Source organism: Cornus florida, unplaced genomic scaffold (genome assembly GCF_030987335.1).
Source record: "Cornus florida cultivar Cherokee Brave unplaced genomic scaffold, ASM3098733v1 CherokeeBrave_3.0.0_Hap2_Chr06, whole genome shotgun sequence".
Lineage (NCBI taxonomy): Eukaryota > Viridiplantae > Streptophyta > Magnoliopsida > Cornales > Cornaceae > Cornus > Cornus florida.
In genome coordinates this window covers 72,205,384-72,225,904 of record NW_026775576.1, presented here as the reverse complement: position 1 = coordinate 72,225,904, position 20,521 = coordinate 72,205,384, and the positions used below count along the sequence as shown (strand labels likewise).

The 20,521-nt window shown below is 32.6% G+C and overlaps 1 protein-coding gene and 1 long non-coding RNA gene across 2 annotated transcripts in view; both read right to left on the bottom strand.

Moving 5' to 3' along the window:
* LOC132312016 (uncharacterized) overlaps positions 1-20,521 on the bottom strand; it is an 83,847-nt gene that overhangs the window by 50,955 nt on the left and 12,371 nt on the right. The window lies entirely within an intron of this gene.
* On the bottom strand, positions 1,526-14,627 carry LOC132312012 (beta-hexosaminidase 1). The gene is made up of 15 exons (XM_059810216.1): positions 14,100-14,627; positions 13,913-13,996; positions 12,026-12,061; positions 10,720-10,831; positions 10,545-10,615; positions 10,280-10,410; positions 9,230-9,246; positions 8,949-8,997; positions 7,481-7,581; positions 6,062-6,121; positions 5,228-5,261; positions 4,444-4,542; positions 3,981-4,040; positions 3,635-3,885; positions 1,526-2,075 (listed from the first exon to the last, which is right to left on the bottom strand). Exons 1-15 carry the CDS (start codon positions 14,481-14,483, stop codon positions 1,900-1,902), a joined length of 1,665 nt encoding a protein of 554 aa, XP_059666199.1. The 5' UTR covers positions 14,484-14,627; the 3' UTR covers positions 1,526-1,899.

Sequence of the window (20,521 nt, the reverse complement as noted above, 5' to 3'; positions counted from 1 at the left end):
TTATTATTATTTTTATTTTTTTTTCTGTGAAAGTTTAAACATTCAAACTCATCCTCAGAAGAGAAGCTCGTAGCATTTTGATTAATGTCCATGATAATAGATAATAAATAATAAAATAAATCATACTCTTTTGAATAATGTTCACTAATTAAAAAATTCCCATTTCATATGTACAACGTATTTTCTAGCTTTGGGTTTTCACTTTATGAATTATGTATTTTTTTTTTCTGTTTTTATCAAATTCATTTTCACACATCAACATATATTTTTGCAGGGGTAGAGCCTAAAACCCCTGACGTAAGATGGCATTATTTAGACGTAAGATTGCATTACTGAGATATGGAGGTCATTGTTTTGAATGATGATAACTTTATTATGACTTAATCTAGAATCAAGATTACAAAATTTCCATAAGATTATGTAAATTTGGTTGTCATATTAATATATAAATATATTTTTTAACGGTAGAGCCAGCAACCCCTACGTTAGATAATGTTTTTGAGGCGTAAGATGACTTTATTGAGACGTGGAGGTCACGGCTTTGAATGATGATAACTTCATTGTGACTTAGTCTAGAATTTAGATTACAAAAATTTCCATAAGATTGTGTAAATTTGATTGTCATATTAATATATAAATATATTTTTTCAACGGTAGAGCTAGCAACCCCTCCTGACGTTAGATGGTGTTATTGAGGCGTAAGAAGGCTTTATTGAGACGTTGTGGTCACAACTTTAAATGACGATAACTTGATTGTGACATTTTGACATTGTGATTTAATCTAAAATCTAAGTTAACAAATTTCCATATATACAAGAGATTGTGTGATCCATTCTTGAACCAAGCAAATGAGATGATTGTGGAATGTAAATTACCTCTAGAAATGAAGATGGAGTTTCAACAAATGTCAAATTGACAATCTTTATTAAAAAATGGTACGAAAAATAACTTCACACCACTACGCACACTCACTAATTAAGAGGTTTCAGCATTTCGCATTAAAAATTATTACATTATTTTTGGACTAATTCTGAATCAATCATAAAGCATTATTTTTGTTTATGTGTTATTTCGTGATTGACTGACCCGGAACAATGTAATAATTTCTCCATATACATGAAACTAGACTTAGGCATGCACATTAAACAACCTTGAGTCAATAATTTACTTTACGTAGAAAGTGGGAGACCACACAGAGAAACTAAAAAGTAAAGGAGCCGTGTGGATTCAGTTGGGCATCTCAATGCAAATTATAGTTTCAAGACTTTCTCATTGTTCCAAGTTGTTATCTCCAAGCAAAGTCCTTCATTGGTCTTGATTTCTACATTTAGTGGGAGACCCCTAAATTTCTGATAAGATACATATATAGCGAAAATATTCCCTTAGCAAACCATCAAGTCAACGTCAATGCTATTGAATTCAAGATCAAGAGAATTGAATTCTAATGGTATGACAAGAAATTATTTACATTGCTTGACAAGTTAAACCAGGATTGAATTAAAATTGAACAGAATTGACCAGAGAATGAAGAAACTAACAATTGAATGTCTTGAATAATCCCAAGAAAGATAATTAAATACATTTGTTCGTCTTAATAGCAGCATCAACAAGAATGACACTCACCAAAAACAAAAACAAAAACAAAAAAACAAAATTTAATTAACAACAACAACAACCACCAGTTTGATCTACTGGAAACTTGAATATTTTATTACACACGGAGTTTCAGATCGCAAAACCGGGAATGCTTGGAGGGCTTCGAGCTTACTAAACAGGAGAAGCTTGAACCCCATTGGACTGAAATAACGGAAAATTTGATCTGCTGGTAAGCTATTCATATTTTGTTATTCACAAAGTATTGAATGCGGCTTCAGATGTATGATGAAACTAGAAGAATCATCATTGCTCATAGCAAGACCCAGGACCACTTGGAGGACTTCGAGCATTCTTATTTGTGACAGGAGCAGCTTGGACCCCGCGCCTAGTCAAGAGGCATCTGAAGTATTGCAACCTGGGTAATGCAGTTACTGTAGTATTTCGTGTAGATGTGGCATCTCTATTGCTCCACAAGCGCTCTTCAAAGAAAACAAAAGGTAAGCGTGAATAGCATGTTTAACATCACCAGGGGGAAAAAAATAGCAAAAAGACCGCGTCCTAGATTATATAGCATTACATGTTCGCATAATGCATAGAGGCATTATTTTGAGATGAAAAGACAGGAACTGCTAAATGCTTTATATAGGCTAGCAGTTGTAACTCTAAGGGAATGGTGTTAAATATTCCTGATTAACAATCACGAATCAACTCAACAAGGTTTAATACTAGCTACAGTCGACTACACGGATTCATTCTCCAGTCCTCCGTTCCACTACATATAAACTATATCAAACTTAAAGCAGTATGATTCCTTATTCTTGTGTGTTATATAATAAGAAAAATATCCACATATGGTGACATTTCGAACACTTCCCTACATGAGATGCAAAATTTCAAGGCTCTGCCTTCAAGTGCAAGTGGAAACTATGAATTATTCCATGACCAGAGTTCAGACATGGAAAAGGAAAGAAGAAATCAGAGAACAGGGAAAAACACAAAATCTGAACTTTTTATTACGAGTGCTGATCAAGCTAAAAAGACGGTCAGGGTTGAAGCCATTTCAATGGAATATTCCCTCAATATCAAACAAAGATTTAAGTCGTCTCATGTCATTAAACCATCACTTCAAAAATAAATAAATAAAAATTGAAATGTGGTGATAAATGAAGATTATGGAATATTTTCTCTCCAGATAATTTGAAGCTTGGCTACGCATGTCCCCCTCTAAATAACAATACTGAATGTCCAACTGAAAGTCAATTTTCCAGCAAAAATAAATGCTGTCTCGCACATCCAAAGTTTCTTCAAACTTAATATTTAAATTGTTTTCAGATCACGTATATCTGTTATTTTACTGACTAGCTCCTCAAGCATATCTGAATCAAGAACACCTTCCAATTTGAACCAGAAAGATAACCAAACTGCATCTCATCTAGATACCCGCTCAAGTTTCTCTCTCCAAGGATAATGTTGTTGACAACATCACCACTTCCCCAAAATGAAAGACATGACGGGGACCTGCAAAATGTTCAGGAAGGGTGCATGGACATCCTACGGAAATGGGATCGGTCATTTATTTCATATAGCAATTTTTTTTTTTCAAATAAAAAAAAAAAAATTAGAGAAGTAAATTGTCGCCTAGATCATTAGATGGCTTATTGAGAGTGACCCTGAAAAAGTTAACAAAATAATATACTGCCAAATTATTGACTTAACTCGTTTGACATTTAAACCATGAAGGTGGAGTTATTTCATTTTCAGGCAAAATTCAAACACCCGCTGCCTCACCCTGCCCGTACTGGCTGGAGTTGTTGAACAACCAAAAATAACTCCCAAGAACCAGTTGAAGGTCAACAATTAGAAGACCAATTAGATCTTTAAAGCATAAGATACGCTCTACCATTAGCCAATTCATAACAATATGATCAAACTCCATTATGATAAGTTCCTTGCTGAAAAAATAAATAAAAAATAATAATAATTGATAAGTTGCTCTGGTGAGTCCTATAGCTGATTTTTACTCTTACAATTAGCATACCTGCAGCTGCTGCAGCTCGAGGCCATATAGTTTGTTGAACATTCGATGCATCAACTACCTCAGCCCACATGCAAACTTCTCCCCCAAGAACCAATTTCTGCTTCGAAGCGTCAGTTATTCCTTCCAGTGGCTCAGCATTATAAACACGATCCCAAGGAACATCTATGTGGTCAAGGTACCAAACACCTTGATTGCTGAAAATACATTTGAAACCTTTTGCAACAGCCTTTGGACAAACACCAGGACCCAACCTAAAATAATACATCAAATTCATTATGCATGAACCATAACACCTGTGGATTAAGATCATCATGAACTGAACCCAGGAACCCGATCAGAAACTCACCAGTTATGCACCACAGTTAGCGGGTTGAGTTTCTCAGCAAATGTGTTGAAAGTTTCTTCCCTGAGAAAAGAGAATTCATATTTTGTCATGTCTAGCCATGGATATTTTAAAATAATTGGGAAAATATTAATAGAAACTCTCATTCTCTCTCTTGCATGCTAAATATCACAAGAAATCCTCTTCTTAATCATGTATCCTATATTTAACTTACGAATGCTTGCAGGAAAAAAAAAAAAAAATTGTCTTCAGAGATTAGCTAATAAAGAAAAAATATATGTTAGAATTTCATTATGCATCATCCTTTCTGTAATTTCTATTGACCTCCCAAAACTTTCTAAAATCCCAAAAGGATCCAGGTAGCAACAACTGAGCTCTCTCCTAAAACTTGTACCGCATATAATTATGGCCCAGCCTACTTGACATATTTTAACTAGAATTATCTTGGTACAAAATCAGGGCATACCAATTGACAGGGATCCAACTTTTTGATATTGCTATTTCTTGAGCTCTGAGTACAAAGTATTGATAAGCATCTTTAGTAGTCATGTTGTGATCTTGAAGCCTGCAAAAGGAATTGCACATAACGAACATGAATCATTAAAAACTAAATATTGACATTCGACTCATAGGATGACTGCAACAACACTGCGCATTTTAGTTATAAGAAGATAAAACCTAGCATGCTTGAGGTTTCCAGTATACAAGTTAAAGATACAGCAGGCACTATGTGGAATGGTTATCACAGATTCCCAGGTCTAATACCATTCCACTTGAGACAGACCAAATCTTTGGACTTTCATAAAGCGGCTGCTATGAGGCTCGAGCTCACACCAGTGGCGCTGATGCTCAAACTTTTGACTGCTGCACCAGCCAACGACCCTCTGGTAATGAGCCATTTATATTGTATAAACATATGGGCCATGTTTTTTCAATCCCTGTGATCTTCAAGTGCATATTGATGAGCCATAAATGTATTAATGCTTACCACTCTCAGGCACTATGTTACCATGCTTTCTCAAAATAAAATTCCAAATCATGACAGCATAACTTGCATGACATAATTAATCTCACTAAAAAACTAATCTTTCACAGAACAAGTTTTCTGCCATGTCCTTTCGCTAATATAACAAATATAATTTAACATTCTCCTAATAGCCCTACACTGCTTGATAAATACAAAATTTTAAATGAAAATAGAAAAATAAAACAGACGAAGGGAACATTAAAAATAAGAGGCAAGGATGTACCATTGCTTCACATGTGGAGTAAAGTTCCAACAATCTGTAAAATAAAACATATCAAAGTAAAAGAAAAAAAATTAGAACACAAAGAAGCAAATAAAGTTAGTAGCACTAGTATCTAATACGCACGCACGCAGAGTCAAAATGCCAAAATTCATAATTTAGAACCAATTACCGCACAAACAAGTGTTGACTGTGTTTTCAGAAAGCATTTTTGGTTTTACCAAAGTTTTTCAATAATCAATTCAATTTTATTGGCAGATGCATTAATTGTTAATTTGAATTAACACAGTTACCATATATTCATCGGTTCAATGGGTAAAACGCTTCTAAAATGATATTAAGATAGAATAATGAAAATTCATAGCAAAACATGTAAGTATTGTAATTATCATTTTTTATTTTTTTAATGCTTCTGCTTTTAAATTTTCACACTGTCATTTGGAGATCAGGTAGGGTCTCTGTTGGATTCATAACACTTGTGGTGTTTTGCAAAAGAAACACATGTATCTCAAAGTATATTGTGCATTTGATATTCTTTTCTCCTATACTGTAGGCTATGCATAAAAACACCTCTCTTTTCTCTCTTTAAGGCTCCATCATACTTGAGCTGAATCCAATTTACATAATTGACTCTATCCATTCAGGGGGAAAAAAAACTGACTGTATCCTCTTCAATAACATATCAATCTAGACATGGAATGGCAGAAAGTTTAATTTCCTTCAGATTTTGTAAGGTAAGCAGTAATGCTATAATTTGCTAATAGAAAGCTTAGCTCAGAGAAGAAAAGACATATAATAGAGGAAGAGGTTCCTTAATAAGAAAATACTTGCACTTACCTGTATTGACCTCATCACCACCCAGGTGGAAGAGCTCAAATGGAAAAATTTTCCTCATGTCTGCAAAATGAAAATTTTAAATAAAAAATCTATAGAGAAGTTCTTGCAAAAACTAAAGTGTTTAGTCTTTAGGGCTATAAGAGAACATCCCAGGTAGGTAATGATTCAATTCATTACAAACTACAGATTCTAAGAAATGGTTGAAAACTCAAGGTTTTTATATCTTACAACCTGGGAAAACCAATTTTGTTTGTTACTTAATTTAAATGAAAATAGTTTATTAAGATGTACACCACAGATACAATCATCAAACAAATAAAACAGGACTTGCACAAAAATAGTTTGCGGGGGTGAGTAAGATGTGCTCACCACACAAGCAGTATATGTTATCAGGGGCTTATTACTTATATAATGTAGGGTGCTTATGTGTAATTTCTGAAACTTCTTAGTATATATAGAATGTGGCGAAAGGATGAAAGTATTCTTTCATTCTCTCTCTCTTTCCCCATCTCTCTCTTTTTCTCTCCTCCTCTTCCTTCTCTTCTCATCTTCTTCAACTTCACTCTTATTTTGATTCTCTTAAAGTCAACAGTATAAACATGTATACTTGGTCAACTGCTAGGGTCTCATATATGATACAGCCATTTTATGCATGGTACAGCAGAGAAATTCATGGCTCTTGGATGCAGCAAAGTGGGTCCTTCAAAACGGTTCTGGTCAAATTCATTTGATAATATATATATACTTGATTTTATGCATCTATCACGGTCATCTGGTAGTCTACTTTGGATCTATGAACAATGTGGCATCCAACGGGAGGAAGCAGCTGGTGATCTTATGCATTTGAAGCTTTGTTATATAGCAATATCATAAAATGAATACTTGGCTTATCCAAAAAGTTTTGACAAAGCCTACTCTTAGCAGAGAGATGATATTCTAGAATGATGGGATGTTACTTATATGAGCCGAGATATGATAGCCTAGAATCATGTAATTTGATTTTATTTACGCATATGTCTAGGTATAGAATCTGCAGTGATTTTATTTAGTTTCCTTTCTTGTAATACTAACATGTGCTCTGTTAGTATATAAATACCAGAGCTGTGAATGAGTGATTATTCTCATTCAAGCCTTCACATATTTCTCTTGTAATTCTTCTATCTTGTATTTCTTCTCCTACAAAACAAACTAAATGTGTCCAGCCTATTATTGTTTAATGAAACATAACATACATGTCTTATATATTGTAAAAGTCAAAGCTTCAAATGCATCATATACTACTATACTAGCACATGTTAATATATAGAAAAAAAAATTCTATATGTTGGTAAAAGTTTGGTGTCCATAAAAAAGCAGCAACTGCAGAAATGCAGGAAAAAGGAAAACATTGCTGGGGAGAACATATCAATAGAGGTTAACCTGTTAGAATGCCAGACACCACATCAAAAGTAAAGTTTTTTGTGACATCCAGGGGCTCTCTACAGGAAGGTGAAGGCCATAGATCAGGATATCCAGCACCCCTGCACGGAAAGCAGGCCAATATTTCAAAATTTATTGGTGAATGAAGCTGAAAAATCTTCGTAACAATTGAAAACTGATCTGTTCAAGGCAGCTCAATTTGTTAACCGGCCATATTTTACTGAAGTAACAGGCATTTGTTGAATAAATTTTTTTTGGGTGAATATGCAAAAAATAACTTTTAAAATATTTCAAATTATATTTGCACCACAAACCTGCCGGTTAAATGTACCATTCATTCAAAGAAAAATGGGATAGTTCTAAATGTGGATATGCAACCCACAAATTGCCATTGCAGTCATCCATACATCCCATTCCATACTACTCCTGATTACCATTCATGCATAGTTGGAATTTAAGAATAGGCACAGAGAAAGAAGCCGCATGATTATTTTTGTGACCGGGAAAGCATGTCCACAGATGCATTTCTAAACATAATCCTCTATAATTCAAGCCCCTGACATCATTATCATCTCTGGCTAAGAAGTATGGACATGGACACGGACACGAGACACTGACACGATATGACACAAATACACCGACACGTCAAATTCTAAAAAAGTAGGACACGGACACGGCATGGACACGGCTGAATATAAATGGACATTTTCTTTTTTATATCTATTGAATAAGACAATTATAGAAATTTAATTACTTTATAATTTCTATGCTAAAGTTACATAAGTTAGAAGGTGAAGCTATTTGAATATAAAAATAATATTATATATATATATATATATATATATGAGTTTACTTATTCTATCTTGTCATTGTTGTTATCTTTTTGTTCATATTACATACTATGACATGTGTTAAATGTCAATTTTTTAAAGAAAAAGATATTGGACACATTCATATATGTTCACAATGTAGTTTCTAGGACTGCCATATGTTTGTTTTATATAAGAAAGTGTGGCATATGTTGTCAATTGTCTGAAATGTGTTAGCCAAGTGTCTAAGATGTGTTGACCAAGTGTCCCAAAATAAAAATTATATGAAAATTATGGACATGGTCAGGAAGTACGTGTCCATGAAGTGTTGGTGTCCGATACAGACACGACACCTTATAGAAGTGTCCGTGCTTCTTAGATCTCTGGTATAAACACATATACTCATGCATATAAACAAGTGAATTTGTATGTAGGTATTCAGATCAAGCCTATGAAGGATGTTTTGCCACAGATGCAGAAACAGAAAGAGGGCTCTCAGAATTGAACCCTTAATGAGACTCACTACACTCCTTTTAACCCTCCAATGCAAAATTTATTTTCAAACATTTTATAAATTCCATGGAAAACTTAAGCTATTATATAGAATAACAAGGACTTTGACGAGAAGAAGAAAAATTTTCCGTTGGGTAGTAATTTACCATGATTCTGCATGACCAGGGATGTCTATTTCCGCCATAATATTGATACCTGCCATGAATCATGCAATATAATCAAGATAGACACTCACTTGAACACAAGGCCTAAATTTATCAACCAATTAAGGAAAAATTGGACCATGTTAACCCCAAATCAAGCAGTGTAACAGCGTCTATTAGAAAGACAAGAAGTATAATGTGAAACTACTGATTTCTATATATACATAAATATACACACTGAAAATTAATTTATTGTTTTAACCAACTTCGAAGATAACACTCACCTCTCATTTTGGCGAAGCTTCAAGTTATTCCACAAAAATGAGACATGAAAGGGAAAACACAATATTAGCATATTACGTAACAAAAAGAAAAGCAAGAAATGCAAAAGTAACCAAAAAAACATAAAACATGAATAAAGTCAAATATTCCGGAGATCAAAAACAACACATCGATAATCTTGTGATCATAGAGGAGCATTTTTATGTCAATTAAGCCAACATAATGGTCGTAGTTTTGTTGCCTGAGCTAGCTACACTTGTGATAATCAAGTCCTTCCCTCTTTTTTCTTTAACATACTTAGGGTCACTCTGTTTTGGCTTAATTAACATAAAAATACTCCTTAGAAAGCAATGTCTTTACCAGTGTTCCACAATGAGAATAAAAGAGCACACTTAAACCATCATGAAGAAACACTGCTCACCTTATGAGGAAAGCTTAAAACTATTAAGAGTGAGTCTCACCATGAGCTCGTGCCCTCACAGCCTCACGTGAGAGTGCCCTCATGATAGCTTTTTTCCAACTACTACAATCTGATTTTATAAGAACACTTTTGAAAAAAATAATAATAATGGCAGTCACTTACACCTGAACTCATTAGTTTTAGAGCCTTGTGAAGTGGTTATAAGCTAAAATGAGGACATATAACAGAATGTGCTTTTTGCCCACTGAAAGCATCCTTCACAATTTTCACTCCTATTTGAAATTGAAACCGTTACTATCCCTACCTTCTTTAAAGTACTCCTTTACTGTAGTGTCATTAATGTAACATGTAATTAGCCGCAACACTGATGACAGAACATTGTTTCATTGAGTGGTTGCATCCACAACATTTTAGATTGTAAAAAAAATTCATCATTAGAAAAAATAATAAAAATTAAATTAATTTCAATCATTTCATTACTGAAATAGTTAAACCATATTGGAGATAAGTTAGAAAGAGATTCTTAGAAGCATTAAAAGTACATGAATTATCTGAGGGTTGAAAAGATACAGAAATTAATTGAGAGAGAGAGAGAGAGAGAAGAAGAAGAAGAAGAGAGGATATATCTTACTTAACAATTTCATAAGCATCCTCAACGGTGTAGCGCTCTGACTTTGTATATGCCCCTTTCCATAAGTTTGGATATGTAGGCACTTCTAGAGGAAATGACTGCTCATCTATGATGTGCCAATGAAGGACATTCTACTGAATGCAATTCTCAAAATTAGAATTACATGCAGGTTTAAAGGAAGAAGAGGATGGAATAATAATCAGATGAGTACTGGCAATAAATTTCGATTGTAAACAGGAAAGAAATGGCTGGTAGCATATCTTACAAGCTTGGCATATGACATAGATTCAATTACTTGCTTAATTACGTCAACTGGTAAGTAGTGCCTTGAAGTATCTGCAAAATAATGTAATATGATAGATATTGAGGAACATTCCAATCCAGGATGACAGCAAACCCAGCCAACTTAATTTTCAGTCAACAAAAGACTTCGGACTTACCGAGCAAAAGTCCACGATATGAAAATCTTGGTTTGTCTTGAATGTACCATGGTGCCTTGTACACTTGTACAGTTTTAGTTCCATAATCAAAACTGCATAATTGGCTGAATGTCTGGAGGATAGAATACAAAGAAAAAGGAAATTAAGGAATTGTTTTATATACCATAATATAATCTACACAAGGAAACGGCAACTTATTATTGGAGGACAAAATTGTTTGAGAAGCTTTCATCACTTGTATCTGGAAGCCTATTCTCTCAGAGTAAGAGCATGTCTATTTGATTATGAAACATCTTATGCTTGAACCTAATACGTAGAACATGGGTCAATAAACAGTATAACCAGAAAAGTGAAGTTCTGTAGGGCTCATCAACAAAAGGTCTTGATGTTGAAATAAGCATGGTAGGGCGATCTTGGGAATAGTCCTTTTTTTAAATAAAAATAATAATAAAAAAAAAAAACCCTTTGGGAATAGTCATTCAGGTAGTTCCTATCAGTAAAAATTCATAGATAGTAAAAACGAATGGTCTTTTCAAATTAATCTGATTCCATTAGTAACACTGCTCGTAAGAAGGCCTCGTCCATTTTATAATCGCCATCGTAGATACATGCTCACTCTACAAGGTGCTTAAGGCAGTCTGAATACTCAGACAGCAATTTTTGAATCTTTCACTATCTTTTTATCTATTTCTCTGAATAGTTGTATAAATGCCTTTTCTCTGAATACTTGTTTAAATTTCTGTGTTAGGTACTACAATTAAAGGAAGAGACATAAACAGTTCAATTCACTATATATATATATATATATATTGATAAGTAATTCACTAAATATATATTTAAAAACAATATCAAGCCTTCTGGTCGCACACTAAATCCAACAAGGACATAAAGTGAGAACGAGACCAACAAAACAAGGAGATTAAGTGTGGAATGCTTGTTCTTCTCCTCATTGGTCTATCTCAACCTTTATCATGAACCTGAAATCAGCGTTAAAGCTTCACTCAAGCTGTAGCATTACTAACTTTTTGAAGCTTGGCAACAGAACAGCCCATGAATTAGTCCAATGGCTATGTCTAGCGATTTTGAAGGAACACTTGATGCTAGCAGAGTTCCCTTGGCAATCACCATGGCCACGGGTAGAGATTGATCAGCAGCAAGGCTTCTTTAGGCCATTTTTTCTCTTGATTGGTTTGGTTGTTTATATTCCATGTTCTTAACATAAATATCTATTTATCTATCTATCTATCTATATATAAAAATAAATAAATATATCTACTCTGATCTTCCATCTAATGGCCATAAATACCTCTAACCCACGTAATGCACCATAAACAGAATTTGCCTGCAGTAAACAGAATGCAAACAACTTTTAGTAAAACTATATAGCATGACATATATATTTGCACACATGATGCATCCCTAAATGCATGAATTTAAATTAAGACATTATCCTATATAACACTCAACTGCAAATTTCAATAATTTGAACAAATAAGACTCAATAAAATCTTATAGAAGAGATTTTTGACTTGAGATCGATGATGCATGCCATCAATTGAAGTGTTAAGGATGGACATGTAATAAGTTTATTATTTAATCAGTGCACTTATTAATTCAGCTGGAAAATGTGGAACATTAATGAAAATGAAATGACACTCTTAACCTATTGGTTGAGGCAATGAATGCTCAACATCATATAACTCCAGACTTCAAATACAAATGATTTTTGAGAATGAATAAATAAGTCCACGCCATAGCCTCATAGCACTTAGAAATGTTCATATTCTTATTATGATACTTATCATTACTCTGGCAAACATGACACATTGAGTGGAGAAAATAAACATAGTACGAACAAATATAAACATGAAATGGAAATACATCACTAATGAGAACCTAATGCACTCTGAGGAGAGGGAGACACAAGGCAATGTATACAAGTACATACTCAACTTTTCAGGGCCTTAAGGAGATGCTACGCTATGTAGTAATGGCTGATGCTACATCAATAAGAAAATTAGTCTCATGTGATGACTTCTCCAGTTCCTCAACAAGGTATTATCATTATCTATGTGTCAAACCAGTAACCGTGACTTCTTTAATAGCATGGCAAAAGCTTTGCAATTATACTGGTTAAAACAATGTTTTTTGTGGTTGGTAAAAGTCCATGTCTTAGTCACTTCAAGGCCAGACTATAAGTTAGTACTAATGAATTCTTTGACATGAACACAACCCACTGTATTACAGCCAGATCTGTTTAATGCTCACGGTGAAATCTGGAACCACTAAACATTCATGGACTTTAATCTGGAACTATTAAACAGTCATGGAATTTAATTAGGTAGGTAAAGTTAAAGTTTTAAGTGGAATCCCCGTTGAAGGTGAATCTAAGATGGCATCAGGTAGCAAAGATCATTAGGAATTTATGAATATTAGCACAATATATGGGAGATGTGGACATCAATTGTTCCTTTTAAGGTCTCCCAGTGCAGAAAACTCAGACTCTAAGCTTCCTTTACGCTTGTTTTGACATAGTTATTGCCTAGAATGTGGATAATTTCATTTTTGAAATGCGGAAAAGGTGTGAATATTTAACCTAAATAATCCTCTGATACTTTTTGCTCATTTGCAACTGGTAAGTAAAGAGAAAATGTTTCGAGTCCACGCCAGGAAGTGTTGAAATACTGTCATTTTTAATAAAAAAAAATGTTGTGGTTCGATCCTTTAGTTGACCCTGTTTATTATAATACCCTAAAAGTATAAAACAAAGTTCATCATCATAAAGCAAAAAATTACTAACTCCATAGGTTTTTTTTCTTTATTATATAAATCAACTTTACGTAGAGTAACGGTGCATTTTCTTAAACTATGAACAAGTTATAAGCTTAGAACGCAAGTTGAGAAACACAAGCTGCTTCATAAGCCAAAAAAATTATAAACAGATAGGAGAATTACAATATGCAATATCAACACCAAGATCCCTGACACGAGACTAAAAGTGTCAATGTATAGTCACTGCACAGATTCGTCCTATTTATCTAAACTCATGTAAGGAGGAAGCATAAAGAATGCAAGCATAGTCACTATCCAATAATCAAACTAGGCCTATAATCATAAATCAACGCTTCATGTCAATAGATTTGTGTTTCGGACACCATACAAGCGGAAATTAAGAGCTCCGGTCTCAATTTACCTCAATCGTGGCTTCGGCAATAATCGAATGGTCATTCTTCCTCGCCACTAATAAAGAATAGCTCTCATCAGTACCTAGTTGAAGCTTTTCCAGAAAAAACAAAAAACAAAACAAATCAATTTCAAAATCATCAAAATTCAATTAACCAGCTCAATTCACTCAAATTCCCCAAAAATTCCGGACTCACCGCTTCGTCATCAGAACGCACGATAATCCTAAGCTTGCTGATATCATACGCGGACTTCCTAATTGACCTAAATCTCAGAAACCTAGAGCTATGCTTGAATATGATCCCTCTGTATCTCTCGAACGCGTCCTTAACAATGGCGGAAACACCGCCATTGCCACCGACCTCGAACGAGAACGAGAGATCGGGATCAACCACGAGCGTCTCGTTGCCGAAAGTGAATTGAGAGGGCAAAGGCCACAGATACACAAGAGATTCATCGATCTTGGATGATGAATCGAGACGGAGAGTTTGAGAACTACCTAGGGCACACAAGATCGCAGAGAAGATATAGATGGCTGTGACGAGTGATTTAGTGTCTGGTTTTGTGTAATCGAATGCCATTTTTTGGAGAATGAGGGTTTGTTGGATCAGTGTTGACTCGTCATGCGTTATTGAAAGAGAAAACAGTTTGGTAGAGACAATGACTTGCCGAGGACAAGAATAGTAAGTAGTACCGAGTACATGTGAGGTGGTTTCAGTTTGAATATTTTTGGTGCTAACTAACCGACCGAGGCAGCTCTTGCGGAGATAAAATTGAGAAATGGGTTAAACGACATCGTTTCCAATCTTTCATGTAGCGGACTCGGATTTATTTCCAAGCTTTCATGAAGGAAATCCGAATCCCATTGGATCACATACCGTGGACCCTGAACGCGGAACGGACCAAATTTTACTAATTAAATATAGGATGTCAACAAAGCAAGTTCAGTACGAGACTCATTTTCCAACTTCGTCCCATTAATAAAAATCTTTTTCCAAGCCTGATATACATATTTTTGAAAAAAATTTATTGAAACTTGAATAAATTTAAGATAAATTTTATAACTTATTTTGTAGCATGGTTAAATATTTAACTATCGTAATAACAAAAATATTGTTAAAATTTAAAATTATGATAAGAAATAAAGAAAAAATAAAAAATATAGCTAATAAAATAATATTTATTTATATAATAATTATTAATTGGCAAGCTCGGAGCTTTGCGGGTTATAAACTCTCTTCTAAAGCCCGCTCCTAACTTTATTAGGATTATCTCAAACCCGTCCCAAACGGGACAAGCTATCCTGAACCCGAATCAGACCTAATCTCAGCCTCTCAAATCCAAAGTATATACTCCATATCTAACATCTAGAAATGTCAAAATTATTGACAATACGATTGTTAAGCATACATGGTGAGATCAATAGTGCCGGAGTTATCGTTTATGTGCCCATTTTGGGGGAGTTTCCTCGAACCTTCAAAAGTCTTCCCAAGTTTCAAAAGTCCTTTTCGAAAAAATTGTAAGGATTAAATAAAAATAAAATAAATAAAAAAAGAAAGAAAATAGGGAGAGGAATGGATGAAACATTCCTAGGGAATATAACGTATCTCCTCACTTTTTGTTTGGTTGAATGGGATGAGTGAAAGAAATGATGAATGGGGTGACAAGTTTTATTTTTATTTTTTTATTTGATTGGAAGGAATGAAAAAAATATTTTTATGCATTTTTTATCAATATACCCTCATTATATAAAAGTACAAAACTTAGATATTTATTTCAAATTATGCAACACCATTGCGATCTATGAACCAATAAGTTATGCAAATAATTTTTTACTCATGCTTGGGTAAATAATTTATCTAGTCCACTAGTAGACCATGCAAGTCAAGTCTCCTTACCACGTTTTGAAAATTTTAAAGTTAAAAATATAAATGACATATGTGTTGGTTATTCTTCTTCTTTCTCTGTGCTCTTTTCCCTAATTTTGGGTACATAAAAAAATAAAAAAATAAAAAATAAATTGAGAAATACACCATTCCTTCTTGTTTCCTCTTCCCTTTCTTTAATTAAATACGAGAAAGTCACTTATTTCTCTTTCCCTCCCTCCCGGTCTTTTCCTCTAACCAAATACATCATAATCAGAAGGCATTTCATACACAAAAGTGAGCCTTTGTTTGCACTTTTCAAAAAGCAAATGTTCAAGAAGTCCAAAAAGGCAACTATCACGACTCTTAATATTCGCATTTATTGTCTATCAACATACATGTTGTAAGTCTGAGATTGTTAATAATTATTTCATTTTATTGTTAAACACCAAGAAATTATTTTATTGTTACATTATTATTTAATTTTATTAGTGATATATAAGACACCCATCACACATGTTGTCTCAATTCTCCTCTAAGGAAAGTGCCAATTCACACTTAAGGCCCGTTTGACATGCGCTTTGATTTTGGCGTTTTGTTTCTGACTAAAACAGAAACAGTGTTTTTGTTGTAAGAGTGTTTTGGAAAAAATTCGAAAGCACGTTTGGGAACTATATTTTGCTGTGAAAATGTCAAAAACAAAAACATGCAAAACATACAAAACATGCTTGGTAAGGGTTACAATGTCACATTTTTTGAAATAATAAATTTATATTATTAAATTTTATAATTTATTTACAAAAATATCTAAAAAGTATATTTTAATAATTCAAATATTGTCAATATTTTTTCATGTAAAAGTCTTAAATTTTTGCAATAACCTATTTTCAATTTTATTATCCTCTTTACAAGTTGTTTGCAAATCCTGCAAGAGATCTGTTTCGGTCATTATCTTCACAAATATTTATAACTAAAACTCATAAAATAAAATAAAAATTATATAAAAAAAGATCATAAATTAAAACAAATTTAGCCAAAAAAAAAAAATTTATTTAGATAGATTAATTGATTTAGCCAAAAAAATATATATATATTAAAACAAGAATTACAGACCTTGAATTCAAATAGATTTAGCCAAAAAAAATAAAAAATTATTTCGATACACTAATTGATTTAGCCAAAAAAAAAATTAAAATAAGAATTACAAACCTTGATTTCAAATAGATTTAGCCAAAAAAAATATTAAAACAAGAATTACAGACCTTGAATTCAAATAGATTTAGCCAAAAAAAAATTTTATTTCGATACACTAATTGATTTAGCCAAAAAAAAAAATTAAAGCAAGAATTACAGACCTTGATTTCAAATTGATTTAGCCAAAAAAAAATTAAAACAAGAATTACAGACCTTGATTTCAAATAGATTTAGCCAAAAAAAAAATTATTTCGATAGATTAATTGATTTAGCCAAAAAAAATAATTTAAACAAGAATCACAGGTCTTGATTTCAAATAGAAAAAAAATTAAAACAATCTGAAATGATACGCCGATATGAGTTTTGAGAGTTGAGAGACAGCGGGCCAGCGGCGGAAGCTTGCGAACGGCGAACCCGAACTGGAACAGCGGGCGATGGAAACCAAAAGATATGGGTTTTCATTTTTTGAACAATCTGAAATGATATGCCGACATGGGTTTTGATATAGGTTTGAACTTTTGATTCTTGCAGACAGATAGATAAACTGAAGTAAATGGGTTTTGAACTTCTGATTCTTGTGGACTACAGTTGTTTGCAGTTGCAGAGACAGAGAGATGGCAAGTTCAGAGTTGAGAACAAGAATAGAGTTGGAGGCGATTGGGGAGGCTGAGATGATTTGCGAGTTGCCCAAAATCGCTCAAAGATAAGCTGCACCCAAAACCCTAGAAAATGACCAATTTTGCCTTTTATATGTGTTTCTCCGCTATGGTTAAATGAACAATTTGTTTCCTCCGCCACAGTGTAATATAGCCCAAACAGTACAGAAACAACCAAAAATACCAAAATGGTATTTCATATTTTGGGTCCATTTTTGAAATTATTTTGTAATTATTTAAAACACAACAAGTCCAGCCAAACATATCTTGGGCTTGAAAGGAGCTACTGTAGCAATCCTAAAACAAAACAAAACACTTATCAAACATGCCCTTAAAGTAGTGGTCAACAACATGAGATTTTTTTTTAAGTAGAACAAGTAATTAATAACGGGCCCCTGAACTATTATGGGTATGTAGTGGTTAGAAAACTAATAATGTTCAGGAATGTTGGTGAGATGTGGCAAATTCACATACCATGACTTTGACTTTCAATTTAATTACTAGGAAGTACTCTACCATTTGAACAAGTACTTTTGTGTTTAACTCCATGTCAAAATTAGTGTGGAAGGAGTCACTAGGATTTGACATATCAATTGAAAATATTTTAACATGTTAAAACATTTTTTTTATTAATCATTTTCTCATGCCAAAATTAATTGTTAAAAAATAACATCTTGTTACAACAAGAAAGAAAGTATGGTAGAGAAGAGAAGGGATGCTTTTTTACTAACATAAAGTTGGGTTGCATTCTGTAAATGAATTAACTTGTTCATGAATAAATAAATTCAGACTTTTTAAAAGCTTAACTCGTGTTCAACCGTTCATTTATTAACTAAGCAAAACAAGCCTAAAAACACATTTCAAACTCATTTATTGAACAAGTTAAACTTCGAAAATGTCGGCCCGTCAGGTAAGGCTCATGAAAAAATATGTCAAACCCATGATTTTTAGTGCATTATATTTGCTCATAGTTATATGATCCTTGAACCATTATTGGTTAGTTTTTTTAAAAAAATTACCACCAAGTCATACTTTTTGTATAAAACACAATTAAGTTTTTAATTTTTTTTGAGGATCAATAAGTCCTAGGAGTACTTCTGAAATTATTTTCTATTTAAGTTCTAAATTACTGAACTTTTCACTTATACCCCTACCAAATTAGATCTAAAATTTTGCAATTATAATTTCTTTTAAAAAATTTATATGTAAGCCAAAAAATTTTATTTGACTATTTAAACATGTCTAAAAAATTTCTATTAGCAATTGGATTTATTTCATTTTTTTCCCTAGTTGATACACACCCCCACTCGAGTAATTATTTGTATAAGAGGAATCAAACATTAAAGTTGATGTTTCATGAGACATTAGGGCATCGGAGTTAAGTAACTTACCCACTTGAGTCAACCCTTTGGTGTTGACATTTTTTTTTTTAATATTTATATTTCCAAAAGGATAAATTTTTATTCAAATTGTTTCAATAGAAAATAACTTATAATATTTTATTAAATTTTTAATAGATTTTTTTTATTTTTGTAAATAAAAAATAATTGTCATAAAATTTACAAAATAATCAAAGGCAGTGTAGTCTAATGGTATTTATTCGTCATCCAAAGGAGAAGACCGATATTTTAAGTTGGGCATTGTGGGTACGTGAGTGTGTTTTTTGACAATAAGAAAGAAAAATAAAATAAAATCTACAAAATTATTTTGGAATTGAACTTTAATTAAATTAATTATAATTTAAAATTATAATATAGAACATATAATTTAAAATTATATATTTCATATCAATTTTAAAATTTAAAATGTAGTTGCAAAACTTTACTTCTGGATATAAGTGAAAATTTGAGTGGTTTAGAACTTAAATGGAAAAAAGGACTACAATAGGATTTTTTGGTCTTTTTTTAAAAAAAAATTATTGGACTTACCCCGTTACCCTAAGTGCTCATGTTTTTTAAAATGCGTCTACACAAGTAGCTCCCCCAAATCTACAAAAACAATTTTTATCTTACACAAATTATAAACTCAAATAACTCAAAGCTTGACTCGACTTATTTGATCGAACACAATAATATTTCTTCTTAATGAAGTGAGGGATAATAGAGTAATTTTCTCATTTTTATTAGACCTTTTCCATCCAAATTTGCCAAAAAGTTGGTTTTCCCTGTTGTATGATATATGCACACCCTCCATCCCACAACTGTCCACCTTTCAATTTTTAAGTGCCCAAAATAAGTCCCAATTAGAAAAGTTAATACATTATTTTTTTTTTTTTGTAACATTATCAATTTAATCTTTTGTATTGAACAATTAAAGTGTAATAGTATAAATCATCACACATTACAGTAGATCCACTATAAATAATTTTAATAATTCATTTAATACATGTGCAATAAAAAATATTAAGTCTTAGTTAATAAAATAAAAAAGGTTATGTTCCCATAAAGTACCATTAAAATTGGGACGGGGTAGTATAGTAAAAAAGAAATGTCATGGTGAGGGCATTTCTCAAAGCTAAAATTTGAATAAGGGGTGACTATTTGATTCGTTAGTCTAACAATTTGATTCGATCCGCATGGATCGAATTACGAATTGAATTATCAAAAATTTGACCTGATTTGTGATATTTAAAAATATATATTTAATAATGTATTAGTTAATGATCTTTTAAATAAAAATTTATTAATAATTATTTAATGGTCTCTAAGAATAAATTATGAAAAATAAATAAAAATGGCCTCTAAGAATATATTTGTTAATAATCATTTAAATATACTTGTATAAATTAATTTTGATAATTTGAAAATTTATCTATTAGTTATGATTAAAAAATAATAATATTAGATTATTTGATAAAATTCGATCCGCTATTTTATGGGCCGATTCAATTCGATCTGTTATGTC